General features: G+C 34.6%; 1 protein-coding gene across 1 annotated transcript in view; it reads left to right on the plus strand.

The window, feature by feature from the left end:
• The window catches only part of DACH1 (dachshund family transcription factor 1), a 358,551-nt gene that overhangs the window by 239,096 nt on the left and 96,667 nt on the right, over nt 1-22,788 (plus strand). The window contains exons 4-6 of the mRNA XM_042839321.1: nt 1,102-1,274; nt 13,841-13,976; nt 16,051-16,185. Coding sequence (XP_042695255.1) covers nt 1,102-1,274; nt 13,841-13,976; nt 16,051-16,185 — 444 coding nt within the window. The remainder of the gene's footprint in view (nt 1-1,101; nt 1,275-13,840; nt 13,977-16,050; nt 16,186-22,788) is intronic.

Consider the following 22,788-nt stretch of genomic DNA (forward strand, 5'->3'; position numbering starts at 1 on the left):
GAAATATTAACGTAGTTTGAATTTGAATTGACATAATAGGCAAAATTATTTGTTTCAGACATAATGAACACATATAAAACAAATTCCACAAGCAGTTTTTTTGCACTTTCTATCATTGGCAGAAGTATATGTAAAAATAATAATACAGCAAACACAAACTTCATGTGAAGGAGCACAATTCTAATACAATTAGGGACAACTCTAATACGTTTAGGTTTGTGCTCTGGCTGGACTTCAAAATTTATCCTTACATTTTCTTCAGTAGGTGGAAAAAACAAACAACAAAACCTCAAGAAAGTCCTTCCCCTATCCCACATATTCAAAAAATAAAATAAAAATTATTCCTTGTGAAAAAAAGTTAAATTACTGGCCTTCTTACAGTATTCAAACATCTAAAATTTGGGGTCCCTCATCCAAATAATATATATTCATTCCCCACAGGCAGCAGTGATGGTTCTTGGGATAAAGAAAAACTTCAGTCTCCCCCCACCCAAGGATCACAGGCCTCTATTAACCACCCCAACTTGCCTGGGCAACATAATGTTCCAGTTAGCCATCCTCTCAATCCTCTTCAACAGAACCACCTTCTGCCAAATGGTACGGGTTGACATCTTTCAGCACTAATATCGGCAGCTTTCCAATTCTTGTCTTTATTTTGTGTTTACATAAATAGGCTATCAGAAATCAAAGATGTGGAGAGCGTTAGAATACTTCCTTCAGAGTAACAACTAGGAGAAGTGGAGATGAGAAAGAACAAATATGTATGCAATACTTATTTGATAACCAATGTATAAGTGGCATAGTAATGCATTGCTAAGACATCTGGCAGAATATGTTAGAAAACTTAATAAACTGCTGTTGTTTATCAATGATACCGTACAACATTACACTGATATGAACAAATTAAAAGGTATAGCCTCTCCTTGTGTCTAAAAACTCTCCGCTGTTGCTTGTGATTTACACATGTATAACCCAGAGAAGAACTGACACATTGCTGCATTGTCTTGAGATGTTAACCATCCATCTTACCATCAGGAGAAAAAATTAAAAATGCAAAAATAGATAAACCTATTTCCTTCTTTTCTTTTTTTTTCCCTCTAGGATTGGAGCTTCCGTTTATGATGATGCCCCACCCATTAATTCCTGTGAGCCTACCTCCAGCATCTGTCACAATGGCGATGAGCCAGATGAATCATCTTAGTACCATTGCCAACATGGCAGCAGCAGCACAAGTGCAGAGTCCTCCATCCAGAGTTGAGACATCTGTTATTAAGGTAATATTAAAAGAGAGGTAAAATTGTTGCACATTCACATCTGTTACAAAGATAAGCAGGTGTCAGAAATTTTAAGGTAAGTCGTGAAGTCAGTACATACAAGAAAAACAGTTTTCTTAGCTCTGAGAAGAAGTAGGCTGCTGGTGTCCAGTTTTACCTTCTTGATTCTCCCCTCCCATAATCAATATTAAAACAGTGCTCAACTTGAGGCAGCTTTCATGCAAAATACATCGCTTTCTGATTTCTTGTGTTTAACAGTCTGTAATCTAATAGCATGTTCCTCTACGTGTCAAGTTAAAAACTACTTCATTGTTAAATTGGAACAGATCATGACAATCTGTCTGTGTTTTCAACTTGTAGTTCTAAGCATTTCTAAGATACTCCAAGCATCTGAGGAAGGCTGAAAGGCTTGATGCTTTGCCTCTAAATTGCCAAATACTGTAACAGAATGCAATAAAGTTGTGCAAAACAGACCCAATAATCTCCAGACCAGAACAGTAGTAGAGAAATCTCAGCCTGAAACTTCCTACCCATGTTAAGTTTTATTGCCTCCAAGAGCAGCAGCCTCCAGCCCAGATTAATTTGATTGTGGAGCTATTTAGCAGAGTTTTTTTTCATTCTGACTGAGAATGGTCTGTATTTATTATACAAGCATTTCTCCCTTACCACTGCATATTTATGGTGTAATTCCACATTTTTTCAGAAATTTACATTTTATATCTTTATCCTTCTTTAGTTGTAATAAATGAGTTTTAAAAAGTACACAAACTTTTGTGTATGAACTTCCATATGTTAGAAGAAGACATGGCAGCAAGGTTATTTGATACTTTATGGCTATGAAATCTATCCTTTACTGCAATTCCTTTGACAAGAATTGAGTACACGTAAAATCTTTAGACCTTCAAATTAGGAATTACAAAAGTTTTGAAGTTTCAGATGATTCAAGCAGAGTGAAAAAAAACTTAGCTAATTGAGACATTCCACATGCTTGTGCTTCTCTCCTCTTTCTGAGTAACTGAACAAGCTCAGATTCATAAACAATCATTCAGTCAAAAGTGTTGTGATGAGCCTAGAAAAATACAGTCCTATGACCGAATTTAGGTATGTGCACTTTCAAATGTAATATCTCCATTGGAGGCCTACCGTGGCACCTCTGTCATATCTTTGATGATACAAAGTGTTCAGACATTGCTTTTAGAAGAATTGTTTGTTGAGGTGTTATGTCAACAGGATTAGATTCTGTCCCTAATGTCTGACTTACTCAACGTGGATATATGTATGCTCTGCTGATAATTCACTGTTCGATTTTATAGTGGTTTCTGCACCTTTGTTCTTCTGTTTTCACTTGAATTGTCTTTAGTTAAGTAGAAGTTTGCTGATGATACAAAGCTGGGAGGAATGATTGACACACCTGAAAGTTGTGTTACCATTCAGCGAAACCTGAACAGACTGGAGAGCTGGGCAGAGAGGAACCAGATTAGGTTTAGCAAAAGCAAGTGTAGAGTCTTGCAGCTAGAGAGGAATAACCACATGCAGCAGTACAAGTTGGGGGATGACCTGTTGGAGAGGAGCACTGCAGAGAGGACCTGGGGGTCCTGGTGGACAGCAGGTTGGCCATGAGCCATTAGTGTGCCCAGGTGGTCGAGAAGGCCAATGGCATCCTGGGGTGCATTGAAAAGGCCTTGGCCAGCAAGTCACGGGAGGTGATTGTCCCCCTCTACTCTGCCCTGGTGAGGCCTCACCTGGAGTACTGTGCCCAGTACAGCTCCCCAGTACAAAAAAGACAGGGACCTCTTGGAAAGAGTCCAGTTGTGTGCCACAAAGATCATAAAGGGCCTGGAGCATCTGTCTTATCGGGAACGGCTGAGCAACCTAAATCTGTTCAGCTTTCAGAAAAGAAGACTGAGAGAGGGTCTGATCAATGTCAATAAATATCTAATGTGTCGGATGCGAAGGGATGAGGCTGGACTCTTCAGTGGTATGCGACAATAGGACAAGGGGAAGCAACCACAGACTGAAGGAAGTTCCAAACAAATGTGCATAAGAACTTCACAGTAAGGGTGATGGAGCACTAGAACAGGCTGCCCAGCAAAGCTGTGGAATCTCCTTCTCTGGAGATATTCAAGACCCGTATGGACACCTACCTGTGCAGCCTAGTCTAGGGAGCCTCCTCCCAAGTAGGAGGCTTGGACTCTAGAGGTCTCTTCCAGGCTTTACCATTCTGTGATTCTTTGTAGAGTTACATGATACTAAAGTTGTTCTTTGAAACAAGTGGTGCTATGTTTCATTCTAAATTTATTTTCTTAACGGGAACAGTGACTGCTGGTATTAGAGAGGTATCTAAAAAATGAAGATTGGGATTGAGCGCATGCAGAAATACGGTTGAGAAGAATTACTAAGAAAACAAAAGTTTGTTTTCGCTATTTACTAATATTTCCATTTTTTTCATTATCTGCAAGTATTTTAGTTCCTATGTAAGAGCTCAGAGTTTGATTTTTCACTAGTATTTGTAACTTTCTGCTTAAAAATTTTATCAAACATGTGCAGTTGTAGTACGTTGTAGTACAATGTAGCTCCTGGGTTATATGAAAAAAATTTACTTTTTAGGAAGCAGGTTATGGGAACTGAGCCTGCTGTGTTCTCAGATCTGACCCCATTATGGCAATATTGCTGGAACCTGCAGGGACTTAGATGAGAAATACTCCTGGTTAATCAGATCTACAGCTGTTTAATAGGTTCAAAATTATTGGACTCTGAAAGAGAGACTATCACCATGTAATTATATGTATTATTTTAACCACAAATAGAACCATACCAAGTTTTTTTTTTTTCCTTATCTCAGGGTTCCTTAAAATCTTCAAAGTTCATTCTTGTAGTTCATCTATTTAGAAAGATAGTTTCCAACTTTGGTGAAGATTTTGAAAGTAACTAGCAATTTTGATTTTGAAACATTTTAGCAGTGTTTTGTAACTGAAAAATCATTTTTGTCCCAAAAATGTTGCTATTGAAGAATGTATTTGTATTAGTAATTAGTAATTGACGGTATTTATCTCTTCTTCATCTACACATGTAATTTTGAAAATTCAACCATCTTTTATTTATGCTAATAAAATCTTCACCACAGAAACCAACCTTTTTGCAGCTCCTGGCATAACATCTTGTGCGTTATTTAGCAAATCAAGTTTCATGTTCCCACCCGGTGTACACATAACCATAGATTAGAAAGTTGAGGATTTACAACAAAGTGTTCTTAAATGGCCAAATTAACTTTTGCTCTTTTTTTTTTTTTTTAAGTGTCTGCTCATTCAGGAATGAAATACGTATTTTTCAAAGTTTGTACATCTAGTTTCACAATTTTTGGATATTTACATAAAACCTGATGAAGTCACTATCGAAGAATCACTGTATCTTCTTCAGTCACAACCTGTAACATATTTGTTGACAATACATTTATACCAAATGTAGATATGTAAATAAAAGAGTGAAAATCTACCATCCAGAACTCACATCTAAGGGTAAAATTTCCTGCATATAATCATTTTAGTAATTCTGTGAGTGCTTGAGATCTGATACACATTCTTATTCTTCAGCACCTCTGTGAAACACCATGTGTCCACATTTATGTCCTCTGCTTTTGCCTAGGAGAGATGAATATGATGATGTAGACAGAGACAACAGCCAAATGACTATGATTGTATTTTTTAATACTGAACAGGATTGAAAGAAAAACCTGATCAACATGAAAGCATGAGGTCACCATCTGGGAAGTTTTTTTCCATGAGCATGCTTGTAACACCGTTGGTAATTTACCTACCCCTCAGTAGCAACAGTCAGAGGCAATGAGCTTGGTGCCTGTTAAATTATATGCACTGAGTGAGTAGATGAGAATGAAACTCTGATCAGCATACTTTCTGAACCTTGCTCTGGCAATGAATAATAACTTACACTGCAATTAAAATAAATATTGTAGAGAACAGTTGTAAGCGAGAAGGACAAAGCTGTTTTTTCTTTATTTTTATAAGAATGGATAAATAGGGAATTTGTTCTCTGTAATAGAAGTGTTTGTTATTAGAGGCATATCTTCATTTCTTCTGCTGCTGATTTTTTAGACTTTTTGTTTTTTGTTTTCATTATCTTCTGGATCAATCCTTTAACCCTTATTTTACTTAAATATTTTTCTTCAATGACAATTTTTCCACAAGCTGATTTTAAAAGACTGTGAGTCACAATGTTAGTGTTCATAATTATAACCTGAAATGTCAGTGTATGTAGATCACTCTGAAAGTAATGCCTCCTATTTTTTCCATAGAAAATAAAACAGATTCAAAGAACATAATGATACTATTTGGTAGACCAAATTTTCAGCTACTTATATTTTCAACACAGTCATCACCATTAGCTGTGCTTTTCCACCAGTGATGAACAAGAACCTATACACCATGTATGTAAAATCTGCACCAACAGAAGTGACTCACTGTCATTGTTGTCACTGCTGAAATGCACCACCCACCACCTCACTGTGCTCACATCCAGTATTCGGTCTCCATAAACATTCAACAAGGTTCAGTGAATGTCAGTTGGTGCCATCTTTTCCATGTGGAGGAGTTCAGTGATGCAGCTTTGCTCCATATGTCCTTCCGTGTCGGACGCCATTTTGGCAGACTGTCCCTCTGCTACCATCTGTCACATGGCAACAAAATATAATGGAATATTGGTGGGAAAGTTTAGCCTCTATTGTTGTAACACCAACATCTGCCTCTGACATTGTGGGCCAACATCATTAAATAAGAGGGAACTATCTTTGGAATATCCATTGTGCATTCAGAACTACAGTGTAAGATGTATATAAATCTAAACTCTGAAAGTTAGGTTACCTAAGATAAATTTCTGCTCTGAAAAGTAATAATCCAAAGTAACTTTATCTAATTAAGTAAATGAGAATAAAAGTAAAGTCTTTGTTTCTAGCTTATAAATCCGCTGGTTCACTGGATGGAATAACTGACTGTTCGAACAGTGCCACGATAGATGACTTGTAGGCCTTTCCTTCCAATTCACCGAGTTCGGATTTAGTGTTGTTATCTTGAAATTCATAAGGCTTCAAATACCTTTAATTAGTGGGTTATATTCATTTCTTCATAATAAGGAAGTGGAACGAAGCTAAGAATATGAGCTATCCAACGTTTTATTCTGCTATGTTCAGAGGAAGAGACAAAGACAAAAGTAAAAGTGAAATCTTAGATAGCAACACTTTGGATTTGACAGTTAGCACTGATAAAATCTTCAAAATTGTATTTTGGAAGAGTATTGTCCCCTTTCAAACGTGAGGTAAACACTAGATGTCTTTCTGGAATTGAGTATTTAGATATATCAGTTGGATTAATAAGAGGAGGGCAACAGGAAGCATGGACAGCAGATTCTGACAGCAGTGAATAGCAGTAAGTGTGACAGCTGTGACCTGGGGATGCTTAAGACATGAGGTGGCTTTTGTAACTTGCCCATGGTTTCAAAGATTCCACTTGCTAGCAGTTTCACAGCATCAGTTTTTTCAGTCAGCAGAAAGATATACGAAAATACAAAGGTCATGCTTCATATTAATAGCAACTTGAGATAATTCTTCTTTGTAATAGTTAAAACAGAGCAGCCAGAATCAAAAGTTGCACTTCAGCTTTCTAACTTCTGGAAGACAGTAAGAACGAAGTGAGAAATGAAAAAGTAACTGCAGATGAAAAAGTGACCAGCAACACAGCAGCTCTCCACTGCATACTAAATACATGAAAATAATGTATATCACAGCACTGCTTTTACATTTGTTTATGAGGTTGTATCTACTTTTCATCCTTAACTAGACACTGACGAATTATTTAACCAAGATAGCACCTGACAGATTTGTTTTAAAATAATCTCTTCAGGCTATGAAGATAATCAAAGGGCTGATGCACCTCTCCTGTGCAGACAGGTTGAGGGAGTTGGTCTCATTCTGCCTGGAGAAGAGACAACATGGAGGAGACCTCTTTGTGGCCTTCCAGTACTTGAGGGGAGCTTACAAGCAGGAGGAAGGCCAACTCTTCATATGATTGTGATAGTAATAGGCAAGGGGGAATGGCTTTAAACTAAAAGAGGGGAAAGAGGGGAAGATCTAGGTTAGACATTAGGAAAAAAATTTTTACTCAGCGGGCAGTGAGGCACTGGCACAGTCTGTCCAGAGAATCTGTGGATGCCCCATTCCTGGAGGTGCTCAAGGCCAGATTGTATGGGTCTCTCGGCAATTCTGATCTGGTGGATGACAACACTGCCTTTGGCAAAGGAGTTGGAACTAGAAGATCTTCAAGATTCCTTCCAATGTAACCCATTCTATGATAAGATTCTATGAAATTTGATTTCATATTTAAAAAAAGAAAAGTAGAAGTACATCCAGCTTCAGATGTATTGACTAGGAAAACAAATATAAAAACTGTGATATAACTAAAAAGTTTTAAGTATATTATAAAATGCTACTATTTCATATGTGTTCTTCATGACCACAGAGAAGAGGATACCTTAAAATTGTACTTAGGAACTTCTGCATAACAGAGAGAATCTGCAAACTAGTCAGAATCACTTATTTTATTATTTTGAGTTAATATAAATATGTGTATGAACACATCTATGCACATTTTGTTCATTTAATGTAAGGTCAAAGTGTAGCTGAACTCATTTAATATGGCTTAATCAGCTTTATATTGGAGGACTGTGTCTCATTTTAATTATTAATTCTATCTGTGTAATCAAAATTATTTATTTGAGTTTTTTATTGCTTTATTCTGAACTTAGAGAATGATTTCTGGCAGGTTCTGACTGGGAATAATGTCTTCTTTTTTTTTTGAATAAAATAAGATTATTTTACTTGCTTAAACAAATATATTTCTGGCACACAGTTTGAAACTAAAAACATCCTACATACGCCTATGTGAATAGGTAGCTGCAGATAGCAAACAGTATGGGGAAGGTAGTAAAGTTTTTTTTTTCTTTGCGATTTGCATATATCTAACAGGGAACTATGTATGTGGTGGAAGATTAATGTGATGCAAAATGGCCATGAGGTACAATGAATGGGATTCATTTTGCTGTCTTATATGACACAACTTATTGGACCTGTTCTAGATTGCTGCTTTACAGTGAGGTGAATTGTACCTTGGAGGTGTAAATGTATGAGTAAAAAATGAGCCTAGGGTGACTAACTCAGAAGTAAACATTTGTACTGTAGACAACTGCATTTAGTCAGATGAATCTCATTCTTGGTGTTTGGCTGGATGTACAGTTTGAACAGAATATGAGGAATGAATTCCTACTGCTGCTTCCTAAACTTCAACGGTGAAGTACTGTTAAACAATTTCTTGGAGTCTTTTGTTTCTACTTCTTGACAGTTCACTTCTGCTAATGTTCCCTATAATCATATAGTAAACATGCAGTCCTTTTTTTCTATTAATTTCTTTCCACATTTTGTGTTGTAATTTATCAGTATTATGATGTGAATAGTAATCAGATTTGAGGTAAAATCAGTGAAAAAATGTGGATTGAAAAGCAAAATGGAAGTCAGATTATCTTAAATAAGTCCAAAAGACAAAAAAAGTTCAAGATACTCAAAAATAGAAAGAAAATGCTAATGCCAGTTATGTTTTCTTTTCAGGAAATAGAACCAGTATTTAAAAAATTTGTATAATTAATGACAACAGAAAACACTTAAAGTCACAATTTTTGACTGAGATTAGAAGTATGTTGGTAAGAAACAGGTGAGAGACAGCATCTGCATCAGTGGGACATGAGCAAGATCTTTAACAAGCCGATGTTATTCAAGTAAGAAAATGGAAAATAAACATTTATAGCATTCAGTTTGTTAACATCAATTTTATTAGTGATTATGGAAGTTAGGAAGTATTTATTATCCCATCTCATTTTCAAATTTTTGTAATAAACACTGATTTGTAGTCTGAAGCTCAGGAAAAGATGAAACTATAAAAGCAAAATATCCCCTTTTCAGGGAATACAAACAATACCCAAGGAATTCATTTCTTTAACTAATACAGTGTCAGATAAGTATGTCATTTCACAAGGAAGTCATTCTTTGAATGCTTCTCACTTGAGTTCAAAATAGGTCAATATGTAGCTGAAGAATAAGAAGTCTTTCCTTTGGTCATTTTGAAGGAGATTATTATACCAGAAAAAAAGACCAGAAGCCAGGTGCCTTCACAGAAAGTTCAAAATGTTATAATTTCTTTTAATAAAGAGGGTGTTCTGTTTATTTTTTTTGTTTGCTTGGTTTCTTTTCAATATTTTTAAAAGTTGAAAATGAATTGTGTATGAAACAAGTTTTTGTCATGTATCCATCCCTTAGTAGGATGTCACTGAAACTACTGAAAAGCATGACACTACAACTAAGCAATTTTGTCTCCTGCAATTTAATGGCTTAAAGCGTAAACATCTCTAAAGGAGTTTATTCATCACTGAAGAGCATCAGGACAGCTCAGTAGTTTTAATGGTGATGTACATCTTCAGATATTCTTAGTTGCATGTCTGCTACTCAGTCCATGACTAAAATTAAAGGAATTGGGCTCAAGAGATGAGTTGTACAGAGAAGCACAGTAGAAAGCTGAGGCTGGAAATACCTTTAGGTACTTTTAGGAGAGGAATATACAGAAGGCTAAGACTGTGCGTGTAAAACTGATTGGTCATTGGAAGTTCGTAGATCCAAATTTTTTCAGAATGATTCTGGAATGGGGATGGCAAAGAATAAAGACGTTTGAGGGATGACTGAGTTGATGAGAGCCTTGAATATACACTTTCTTTTCTATCTTTTTTAGAGCAGATGGATTAACCCACGGTTTCCTGAAATGTATATTCTTGAGTAATGTTATAGGCACCAACAACTGAACACCATCAAGTATACCTGATGGTAGATTTTTGAAAGTGACTTCTGGTAATGCAGTTTTCAAAAAATGAAAATCTGAATAGAAGAAAAAGTCATATATTACATTGGGAAGAAAGTATTTATGACTTTCTGATTGCCATTAGTGATATATTCAGATAAATGTTAATGGGAGGTTACTTAAAAGGAACTTATAGTATGGTCTTGGCATTTTGTATTATGGGGTCATATGGCATGGTCTTTGCATCTACACAAAGAGCTTTTCAAAAAATGTAGGGGAATGTTGTTAAGTATAGCAAGACATCTTTATTTTACTTGGAGAAACTGAGATGGTATTAAGTTGTGGGTAACATTATTTTTGAAAAAAAAAAGGAGTGGTTTCTAATTCTAGAGATGAATGTTAAGATCTCTGTTAAAATCTCTTTTCTTTATAAGTTAAAAAAGCGCAGTATCACAAGAATAATTTTGCCAATTATAAAGTGGACTAATATTGAGGGTCTGTGACTTATCAGTGGAGTAAGAGTACTAGGAAGGGCACTTCAGTCCTTATAGTAAAGCTTTGTGTGTGCGAAGATAATTTTTGAAATGTTAAACATCAGATTCTTAAATACATAGAATTCATTATTTGTATCAGATTGTAAAGAGCATTGAACTAAAGAACTCTCCAGATTTGTCCCTTAAGAGTGTGTTATGTGTTTGCTTAGTATGGCTTCCAGTTCTGATGCCTAATTGAAAGCCTTGTCTATTCAGAAAAGCTGGGTCACCATATCTTACATTGCAACGTATGTCCTAATTTGCTACCACTTTTTCTTATGAGTACAAGTAGAAACAATTAAGGAAGTAAAAAAAATGAGGAAAAAAATGTAGCTAGTTAGGGTTATGTTTTGCAAGTCATAAATAATTCTGCATATCTTGTTTTCTAGTAAAGACTGTCAATTGTTTTTGGAAGCTGTTCAACTCATCAGTCAGTATGTGCAAGCATAATGCTTTTGGCATTTTGCTGCCAGTCCAGAAGATGGCAGATCTTTTGTAGATCGTGTGAACCTAGCTTGGACATCTCAGAATCCTGCGATGTTTGAAACAGAACTCAGTGTCTACACATGTGCGCTTGAACTGATCCATGGTATTTGGTTTTGGATGAGGCTACACTGACTTCATTGTCTGTATCTCATTTGATTGAAACACCCTTTCGTTCAAAGTATAGGTGTCTCTGAAGTTTAAAATCGTACAGGTTTTTGTTGTTGTTGTTGTTTGTTTTGTTTTTGTACTGATTGGTTTTGTTTGATGGGAGTCAGGTAGCATAGTCCTACTGTCAGGATTCGAACATAGTAACTTCTTTTGCTTCTTTGGTGTCTCACGCAGACTTATTTATAGAAAATTCACAGAAGATATAAAAAAATCTGGTCGAGTTATTTAGGAACACATTTTTGCACGTTTCCTTCGTTGAGGAACTTTGAAGTGAAGCCACTGTAAATGTAAAGTTAATATTTTACCACAGATAGAGTCCTTATTTTATACACAAAATCTGTAGTAAGAGAGAATGCTTTTATATTCAGCACTGTTAGTTTATCACTCTGACTTGTTTGAGCTACAGAGTATTTCAATATCCTATTAGCAAAATTTCCATTTCTTATTGCAGCTAGTTTTGATAAAGATGAAAAATTGGTGTAGACTGTATATAAAAATGAGTTAAATTATTCAATTAATACATTCTGCATAGTTTAATCCCATTTTTTTCTTGGAGTTAAAGGGCCTTCTAGAAATGTATTGATAAAGCCAGTGTATTTAGTTTTCTCATAGAGTTTGTCTGCTGTGTCATATTATGTGTGAATAAAACTCATTATGTTTTGTTTGCACAATAATTATATTTTGTTGTCCTGTAAATTCCTTTTGCTCTCTCCATCTCATAATGTGTGCTGTAAAAGCACACATAAATAAATAGGATAAACAAATTAAGCTGTTTAAATAAATTAATTTACTCTGCAGCTTTGTATTCAAATCTTACATGCTCACTGGATTTCATTTTAATGAAACCCTTCTAAGAACAATGCGTTGTAAGCCAAACAGTGAAATTATATATTAAATTAATGATTAAATATACCGTGTTCCAATTTATACCAAATCTGTATGCTGTGCATGCTTAAATCCTCCTAAATCTAAAGAAATAAATCTTCTACATTTGGAAAGCATCTGTGTTATAATCCTCCTCTTGAATACCCAGTTCATGGATACATAAACACAATCATAGTCAAAATAAGCCTAGAGCTATGATGCAGTTAAACTATTCTCATCAATGTTTTTGACTTAAAAACCTGAGACTATTAACTAATTAAACATTTTGAAGCACTGTTCTGAAAGGTCTTCTACTACTGCATTAGTAGGCCCATTGAATTCCTTTGCAAATTTAACAGACATTTATTGGAAATCTTACCTAGAACAAATCTATTGATTACTGCAAATAGTTATGCTGCTAAGTGTCATAGGAATGCATTCAACAGAATTAATATTCATCTTACTAGTGTGCATGAAGAATAATTACTGTTGTAAAATCAATGTCCAGTGTGAGGAGCATGATGCTCTTTTCAGAAAAACACTTTAAAGACATTTGTAACTGGAAGTTTTAATACATGTTATTGAACATACAAAGTGCATTATTTTGTTACTGAAAATTTTTGGTGAGTTGAATGTATACTCTTTTTCTTCATTTCTTTCGTTAGAAGTCAGAATTGCTACTTAAAAATTATCTGTTTTTTTAATTACTTGACCGAACCAACCTAACTCACCTATTTTAGCCAACTGCAGGGAAAGATAGAGGTTTTTATCAAAAAGGACTGTTCTGAACTGTTGTTCATTATTTCGTTCAAAGTTCTGTGTAACTGTTGGATAAATCACTCTGGTGCATGCTGACATCACGTAGCAAAAAGTGCAGTCTGAGCCATCACTTCCGTCATGCTGTGACTTTCAAAATCAAAGGATGTCTTGAAGTGCATTGTAGCTCCTCCCATCTATTAAGACATGCTTTCCTCTGGATAGAAGAATGATGGTAGGCGTTTTTTCTCATTTTGAAGAATTGATAAGGCCAAAGTTGCAAAACGCTCTTAGAATAAGTATTAGTTAATTCTTGGTTTGTGTTCTACCATTTGGAAGACAGACTCTGGTCTGGTATTCTTTATGATCCATGGCGGTTCTTTAAAATCTCTTTTCTCAAAAAGTCCTTTGATACTAAGTTAAGGAATAGAATTAATCAGGAGTTAAAACAGCAGTGTCTGGTCTTTATTTATTTAGTAAAGTACATTATTTTACATCCCGGAAGGCTAATGTCTGTAGGCTAGTAAACAAAATGTATATTTCCAATTCAGCAGCACACTGATTTAAGTGACTAAAATAAAACCCAAAAGCAAAGCAAAACCTTTATTTTTGTAAGTAGTCCAGAAGGCAATTTAAAATCCTGACAGCATGAGCAGCTTTCACATTGCATACTAACATGAGTTTTGAGTCCTAAAACTGTAAAGTTTCCTTTGAGAATACTCTGCAAATTCTGGACACCTCAATGGAAGAAAAAAATAGGTTTTGATTTAGGATGTATGTACAGTTTAGGGAAATGATCCTTGGAAGCCAAGTTTTAACATGCCTTTTTTTAAAACTTATTTTTCATGGGGTATAGGAACGTGTTCCAGACAGCCCTTCTCCTGCTCCTTCTCTTGAAGAGGGCCGAAGACCTGGCAGCCACCCATCCTCTCATCGAAGCAGCAGTGTGTCCAGCTCTCCTGCACGGACTGAGAGCTCTTCAGACAGAATCCGTAGGTCACATTGTTCTCCTTGTTAACACTTTAAATTTGATTAGGTGCAGCTGTTTTTTTCTAATCAAAATGCCCTCATCTTAAATAGATCTCACAGGTATCATGTTCAGAAGTTCAGCTGCAATATCTGTTTCCCAACGTCACGTTCCCCAGTTTGCAGTATCATAATACCTGATGCTACATTACCAGGTACTGATATAAACTGCCATCATGTTGTATTAAACATAAAGATACAAGATACAAATTACAGCCAGGAACCAATTTGCTAGATTAGTTTTTAGTACTGAACATATAGTTGTAAGTCTTTTTTACTTAAAGTTTTATTTAATTTGGCTACTCTAGTTTGACTTCTGAAATGAATCTGGCTTCATAAGCAGCATTTTACATCATAGAATTACTTGGGAAAAAAAAGAAGAACAAGTGTAAATAAATTTAAAATATGTATACTTTATAAGTTCTTAAAATGTAGAAACTTGTAATGGTGAGAATTGATACAAAGAATGTTATTACCTCATAGTTCACATGGAATGGAGTGAAATTTAACCACAATTTCGCAGAGCAATACCATTTTTATTAAGGCCCTAGGTTTGGGATGTAATTTATGTGACAGAAACAGTGGGCTCTATATTATTCCAGGTTAGGATCCGATGTTTAAAGTGCCTATTGTTTTAGGATATTTAATTTACATTGAACTGATCAATTTCCTTTGCTATTGCTCAACTGCAGTTTTTTATGCTTTCAAAGCATCTTTCCATAGTGGAATTCTTCAGCAGGTAGAACTGGAGGATTTAGCATATAAAATGAAGACTACAAAATAGCTATGAAGTAGCTATATATATATATATAGACGTATTGATTAGATGCAAACATGAGCTTTCTAGACTGTTTCCATTCAAACTCTGCATTCAGAAAGTTAGTTCTTCACTGACTTTCAGATGAAACATCTGTCATTACTTTATGCTGAAAAATGAGTTACCAAAAAAAATAAATGAGGCCTGACCATGACAAGCAGAGAATTCTGTTTTCTTATCACTTGGATAATTGAGAGTGTAGATTAGACTAGTATCCCATATACTGTGATCTATTTCCCTATTTTTTTATGAATTCGTAAGTGAAATACTAAAAAATAAATACTTTTTTTTTCTTTTGAGTTATATATTTATTACAACTAGTAAATGTCTTTTTTAAAATAAAAAAGTAAACAGAAAGATTACTATTGTTTTTGCAGTGGAATTAAACTTTTTTTTTTTTTTTTAAGAAGTGTCTTTTTCCTTTAGTTTTATCTGCTTACCTACCAGCAGGCAAGAGTGGAAGCTCTGCCTGTTGTTTCTCCCAGTAGTGATCATAACAAAGTTCCTTAAATACAGGGTCACTTCAGTAACTTACTGAAAGAAACAATCCTTTTCTCTCCTATCCGGTTTGTTGTCGTCACAGCTGATTCTTAAGAACATCTGCTTTTGTAACACCAGCAAGAATGACTACTACAGAAATGAGTTACCTATGAAAAAAGGTTGTATTGAAAATGGGCTAAGCCTGTTGCAAATGCAATTTTTAGGGATAATTTAGGGATGTAGTATACCTTCTGGGAGTTTCTGGGTTTGTGAGACTCTCGGAGCAGCTTTTGTAGATTTCTAGCTCTCTGATTTGCAAGTCTGATGTTGCACAATTTCTGAAAAACGGTGATTTCTTACCTGGAACACTACAACGCTTAATTTAGATAATACATAAAATAACTTGTAAAGCTAACTATACCCCATGCAATAAATGTCTCCCTTAGAACCTTTTGTTCTTTTGCTGACTGTTTTGACTGGGATTTCAGTTCTTGCTAAATAAGCAAGGAAATATCCAACTGACCCAAGAAATACTGAATTCTCATTTTTAAATTGACCTGATTTTAGAAAGGTTTAACAAGAAGAAACTGGCTCACAGTCTATATGCTGATTACACTAATTAAGTAACCTTATGACTACTAGATTTTTTGAGTAATTAAGAGGGAGAGTAGGTAAAATAATTAGAAATAAATATTTTTAACGTAATAATTGATTTTATTTCTGTGTGTGCTTGTGTCTAGCAGCTGTCCATCAGAATGGGCTATCTATGAACCAAATGCTGATGGGTTTGTCACCTAATGTCCTTCCTGGGCCTAAAGAAGGTGATCTGGCTGGTCATGACATGGGACATGAGTCAAAAAGAATACACATTGAGAAAGGTAATATGAATATTAGTACTTCACTGTTTCACTTTTAAATTTTTTTTTTTTTTTTTTTTTTTTTTTTTTTAGTAGCTAAGTAATAATTGTGATTTACTTTATACTGTGCTTATTGTTGATGTTTCAGAAATTTAGTTACAAGAGAATGATAGCTTTCTGGATTCTTCTATTTTGTGGTCCTTGACATTAATGAACAATATTTATATAAGGTGGGAATTTCACAGATATTACAAAGGGGAGTGAGTGAAAAACAGTTTTGCAGTACTATTGTGTCTCTGACCCTTATACAAGACTGTTTAGGTATTAAGTTTCTGTCTCCATCCAGTTGACTTTAATGACCTACTTCCCAAAGGAACTGAGCACCGTGAAAATTAGTCCATGTGTGCAAAAAGAAAAAAGGCTAATACCAAGTCATTAAATTAGGGAATTGCATAAAATGAGGCTGGTACACATTATATAATGGGATTTAAATTTAATTGAGTATATGACCAAAGTGTTTGATCTAGGTGAATAGTCCACATGCACTTATACTGATTATGACACCATTTAATCTCTATTGGTATTCAAAGTTATGTTCTTATACAGAGTTGTTACAAGAGGTTTTGGAGGAGTGTTTGAATTTTAAAAGGTATATTTCATACATTATGTTTTCTAAATAGATACGAATTTTAAATATTATTAATGGACAAGAAATAGTCTGTTGGAGGGGAGGTGAGAAATAAGAAAAATCAATTGAAAAGGTATTTTGAAGCTTATCAGAAAAAAACAAACCAAACAATTAATTGAGAACAGTGAGAGAGAAAACAAAGTGTAACAGCCACATATTGAAACAGCTGCAGAAACTCTCTTCAGTGACAAAGATTTCAAAATATGACATTTTGTGTTGTATTTTACATTTTATCCGCTATGAGTTGATACTTGCTCTGCTTTGTGCTTAAACAGTAAAATATGAAAAAAAATTAATATCTGGACACTTCTATTCTGGACAGGTGGCATATTTAATAGGATTATCCCCCCAAAATTAATGGAAACATTTCTGTTATATGAACCATTTAATTTGGTTCATTGAACACACGACCTGTTTTAGCTTACACTGTGCCTTCACTCAGCCCCCCAAAATTGTATCCCTGCTGTGAAATATGATGTGATCAAATAGGTTTGTTTTAAATTTCCAGAAACGATTTTTTTTCAGCCTTTGAAGTTACTCATTGAAGTATAATCAGACTGGTAAATCTGGCAAAAAGAAGTACATAGTAAGAATTACTACTGTTTTTTCCATCATTAATTGTTTTTAAAAAAGGCTTTCTATAAGCAAAGCAGTGACATTCCAAATATCCAGGTAAAATTTTTTGCATGATCTGTTCTCAGCAAAACTGCTGAGAGTGCTGAGAAAACAGGTGTTTTTCTTTGTTTAGGACAATTCTTCTATTTTCTAGTTGATTTTTTTGTTGTTGGAGGCTTTTTTTTTTTATTGTTTTGTTTTGTTTTTCCCTTCTGTTTCAGCCTTTTGAATTAATAAGAAGTATGGGCTATCTAGATTGATAGGGTAAATTAAAATTTGTTTTCTGTCATGACTACATTTATCATGTCTCTTGTAGCAGTCCTGTAACTTTAATACTGATCTAATCTGTATAAAAACAAGTGATTTAGCTTATAGATATTCGTGGAGATAGTAATTATCTACTTCTGTCACTGTGAGCTTGCAATCTGATTTCCAAACTGTTGCTTACCACTGCAAATCAGTTAGAATGTAGTAATGTTAAAAAATAGTAACAAATGTGGATAGGCAGTAGTACTCTTAAAGTTGAAGACATCACCCTCATAACCTGGATCAAAAGAAAAAGAAATCAGAGGAAAACAGATATTCTGAATAAGTATCATGAGCATTTAAACATTATTTCATTTTCTTCTAAACAATTGTTGGCACGAATCTATCAGCTGCAACTACAAAATGGTTTTTAATTGAGCCTGTGAGAGCCTGGGAAATCCTGCTTGGTAGAAGGGCACTGCCTTTTCTCTTCTTGAACCTTCTTCCATTAAAACAAAACGAAAATAGTCAAAATATCTGAAGTGTTCAGAGCTTAAGGAAAAATTTACTGTCAACAGAGAAGTTAGAAAGGGGGGAGAAAAAATTATAACACAGACAGCTGATCAACATAACAGATTTGTAACGTTTTAGCGTAAGACAGATAGGCTAATCATCTTTCTCATCAGATCTACAAGTAATGTAAAAAAGAGAATGCTATTCAGGTTTTAAAGATTATATGTGTTTCTACTTAAATTCAGCCAGATTTATTCCCAGGGAATTAGTTTGTTTTCACTGGTTTTAGAGACCAGTAAATCACTCTTGAAGTTTTCTTTATTTTTAATTTGCTTTTAGACTTCAAAATATGTTCTCAGATTCTGGTGTGCCCAGCACTGAGTGACCTCAGCTTCCATTACAGACAGTTTTTCACTATCTCACCAAGAATCAAGTTAGGTTCTTTGGGTCTGATTCACTGCCAATATGTCAGTATTTGTTGCAGAAAATTAGGAATAGCTTCTGTTTTCAAAGACAATGTGTAAATGGTGGATGTTGGGAATATCTTCCAGCTACTGATTCCAAATACTGATTCCAACTTGCCCATTTCTTATCTTCATGGTGGGAAAAAACTCAGCATAGGCATATGAAGTTCCACTCACTTTCTGAGTTCCATGAGAAGAGAAGTTGGATCTGTTGAGTTGTGTTGTGTTTCATCCAGACTTCCAGTCTGAACTAAGGAGGACCTACAGGAGATGCTGCAGAGCACTTCTGCCTCACAGTTCATATAGAATTCAAGATGTTACTGTATGTCTGTAATAGTCAATTATTGTAGATTTCCAGTACTCTTTTTTCCTTATTAAAGGACAGTGGATTTTTTAAATTCACTGTAAGCAGGCTATAGAATGTATGCAATATTAGTTAAAGCACTTTACAGCCATCAAAGCCAAGTATCTGAGTTTGTAACCTATGATTTATTATAGGTTATAAAATAATTAGAGCTAAAAAGGACTTGTGAAGCGTAAGGATCCATTCAATTTGTTACCTTAAAATTAAGAGACTGAATCTTTTCAGGTACCATAAAGTATCTATGAACGTAATAGTTTGCACTGGATAGTCCCTAAATTTCTGCTGAGGTATATTGTATTACTCAGTTCTTAGGTAGATTCTTGTTACTAGTACTAAGAGTGAAAGTGCAGAACTCCTGCTCAGGTCGTAGCTCAGGTCCTGCAGATCTCCCCATATGAAATTGTGAAAAGAATAGTTTCTAGGGGCTGAAATCTTGTTAACCTGTTTAGTTATTTTGTATATGAAATCTCAAAAAAAGCATAGAAAGAAGAAACTAGCAGCAAACCTAAGCTTAAGATGATTTAAATCTGATCTTTTTCTTACTCATTGGTCCAAAGTTTTTCAACAAAAAGTTCAAAATGATCAATGGCTTGGAAATTAACTTCTCATCCCTGACTTCTTTAGTGTTGGAAGTGCAGATCCTTATTCCTTGTGGACAGAAAAGAGAATAGAAGTTGTAACACGTATCTTGGACAAATCTCTAATCACTGTGTGTTGTTTAAAAGAGGAAGTTTGTTTTAACATCATCCCTTTTCTCTTCCAACCCTAGCCTCTGGTCTTAGTGCACCTGAAAGGTGGAATTTATAGCTTGGTCCATTTCACAGAGTTTCTCTCTTTGCTATGTTCAGATAGCTGCACTGTATTTCATATTGGGTTAGGCAGACTACAATTTCACTTGTTAACTTTCTTCGAAGTACCTGGCTTGGATGTTGTGAAGGGATGTTGGTGACTGCTTAAACCCCTCCAGCAGATAATTGTCCAGCAATTTGTACCCTATGCAATATGTAGGAACTTAAGCTCCATCCTCACTTCAGCCCAGGACACCATTCTGGGGGACAAACATCTAAAAGTTACTTGATTTAACACCAAATTTAGATGCCTAAGTCTTTTATTGAATCTGGCCCTAGGGCATCAGATTAGAATTTTCTGTCTGCATCAATTTATATTTTTTTAGATTGACACCAACAGCAAATGAAGCCTGAATGTCATGCTTACATTTTAAATTGAATATGTTATTTGAGGTGTTAGGGGAAGGACACTTTCTTGTTGGAAATGTGCATGCTGTTTTCTATAACAAAATATAAAATATTCACCATGTTCATAAAAGAAGCTAAATTCTTTCCTTCAGAAAAGCTTTTTACCTTTGATATAAGGGGAAATTTCTTAAGTAATTCTCAGATTATCAATAGCTACCTCATCTTGACTACTATGATAGCAGCAATTAAGGTGTAACTTTATTAAATCCACACATTAAAAAGTCTCAGTGTTTGTTTCTGGTTTTATTTTATGTCCCTCCTTAGAGATGTGAGCTGTCTTAGATTACTGGTTACTATCTTATAAAACAAAATGTTTAAATTCCATGCTATCCTTAGTGTGAAATAGAAAATAATTTAAATATTTGAAAGTTGTAATTACAATTGTATTTTACTATTAGCAGTCAAGCATCAAAAAGGAACTAATGATAAATATATCATCCTATATATAGATATTCATTCTGTATTTTCAGCAGTAAATTCTTACATATAGAGAGTATACATCACGTGTGTGTATATATATATATATGTATATTCACCTTGATAAATATAGCACAAATATGGCTATATTTTTAGAAATATGAAAGATACAGAGGAAGTTGTAACATCAACAAAGATTTTCTTCTGCCTGACCTGTGCTCAAGCAAAATCAGCAGAAAAAAGCTCAAGAACATTGCTAAGTTATGCTTCTGCTCACTGTTATGATTTTAATTATTTCTCTGGAAAAAAACTTTTTTCTAGATATTGTCGGCAGTTGATCTAAAAGCGAATTTTCATTCACAGCTCTACTGCCCAGCAACTTCTTCTGTAAATATATTTGTGTGTTCATTTTCATTTTTGTATGCATTTATATGGAGAGAATGTATGCAAAATTTCTTTGTGATTTTTTTCTAAAATATTTTGATACATCCTGTATTTACAGAATTTTGCATTTTAATGGAACTAGAAGGTAATTAGGAGAGCTTGATGGGCATCTATCTGCAAATACAATTGACATGTTTCAGTTCTGTACTCTCACTAATTTTTAAATGTTATTTTGTCTTAATATATTAGTTCGGAATTCGTTATGATAATGAATTCAGTCTATCTATTTTTATCATCTATCGCGTAGTGAAATCAGTCTTTATTTGAGCTTTCAATATTTCTAAAGCCCTACACAATACGTGTAGCTAAACTTGTAACCTCGTAGATAACATAGAGGTACACTAAATGAAAGCCAGTACCACTGAAATAATCTTTGGATAGTGACTGTTGGTGTGCCTCTTCATTCAGCCCAAGAGGCCAAAGAATGTTTAAAGTGTTAAAAACTATTGGAGTTAATGGAAAAATGAAATTGCAAGGTTTTTTTCTAAATTAGTTACTAGTAAAGAAGCCAGAAAACTTGTATTTTTTCTTGCACAGAACACTCATGCTAAAAATGTAAAACATTACTCAAAACAATGCATTTGCAAACAAAGAAAAAAATATATGGTCTACCTATCTGCTCTATAAATGAATTCTAAAGACCCTAAAAAACATACCATAGTTTTCCGAATTTAAAGGGGATACAGAATGATATATATATTCTTCCTAAAAATGCACATGATTGAATACCCTGGCTTTAGTGAAAGAAATAATTTCATACTTAGGTTTCTGCTACAGAAAAGAGAACTTACAGCAAAGTTTTAAGAATGTCTTCCACTTTCAGAAACGAAGTGTTGATAACCTGCCCTGCAGTTGGTTTTCTTTACTTTTTTCTTAAATGTTTCAAATGCTAAGTAACAAAAAATCACTTCTGAAAACTGACAATTGCAGCCTAGACATGGTGTTCCCTTGCGAACAGTATGGGCAATTTTTATGCAAACTGGCATTTTATCTTATGGGTGTTTTTTTTGGTTTTTTTTTGCTTCATTGTGATGCCTCCTTCTTTTGCTAAAGTATCTCCAAATAATTTTTATGTTAGATTTTTGTTTTAAGAAGTAGCATGGTTATTAGAGAATTTGTTAATATTGCAAGTTAATAGAATGGTAGAATCATAGAATCACCAAGATCGGAAAAGACCTCCAAGATCATCCAGTCCAGCTATCCACCTACCACCAATATTTCCCCACTAAACCATCCTTTAGCACAACATCTAAGTGTTTCTTGAACACGTCTAGGGACGTTTAGTCAACCACCTTCCTGGGCAACCCATTACAACACCTGACCAAATGTATGGTCAGAATAAATTCTCAAAGGTATTTTTTCCCTAACTGCAGAAAGTTTGTTGTTTTTTTTTTCCTCTGAGATGGACCAGTATTATCGTAGTTCAAAGAGAAACAATTTGATTTGTTCCCTCCTTTTAACTTTGCTTTATTGAAAAAGCTTCTCCACTTTGAAGATGTATCTAATATCTTCATGATAGGCATACTCTTTTCTTCATGCTATCTAGGAAGCTAGTTTGTGAAAAACAATCACTGACTTCTTGCCTCTAAACTGGTCTGTCTTTGCATTTGAAAAGCT

This window comes from Centrocercus urophasianus, unplaced genomic scaffold (genome assembly GCF_019232065.1).
Source record: "Centrocercus urophasianus isolate 14NV4802_14NV808 unplaced genomic scaffold, USGS_Curo_1.0 seq_9, whole genome shotgun sequence".
Classification (NCBI taxonomy): Eukaryota; Metazoa; Chordata; class Aves; order Galliformes; family Phasianidae; genus Centrocercus; species Centrocercus urophasianus.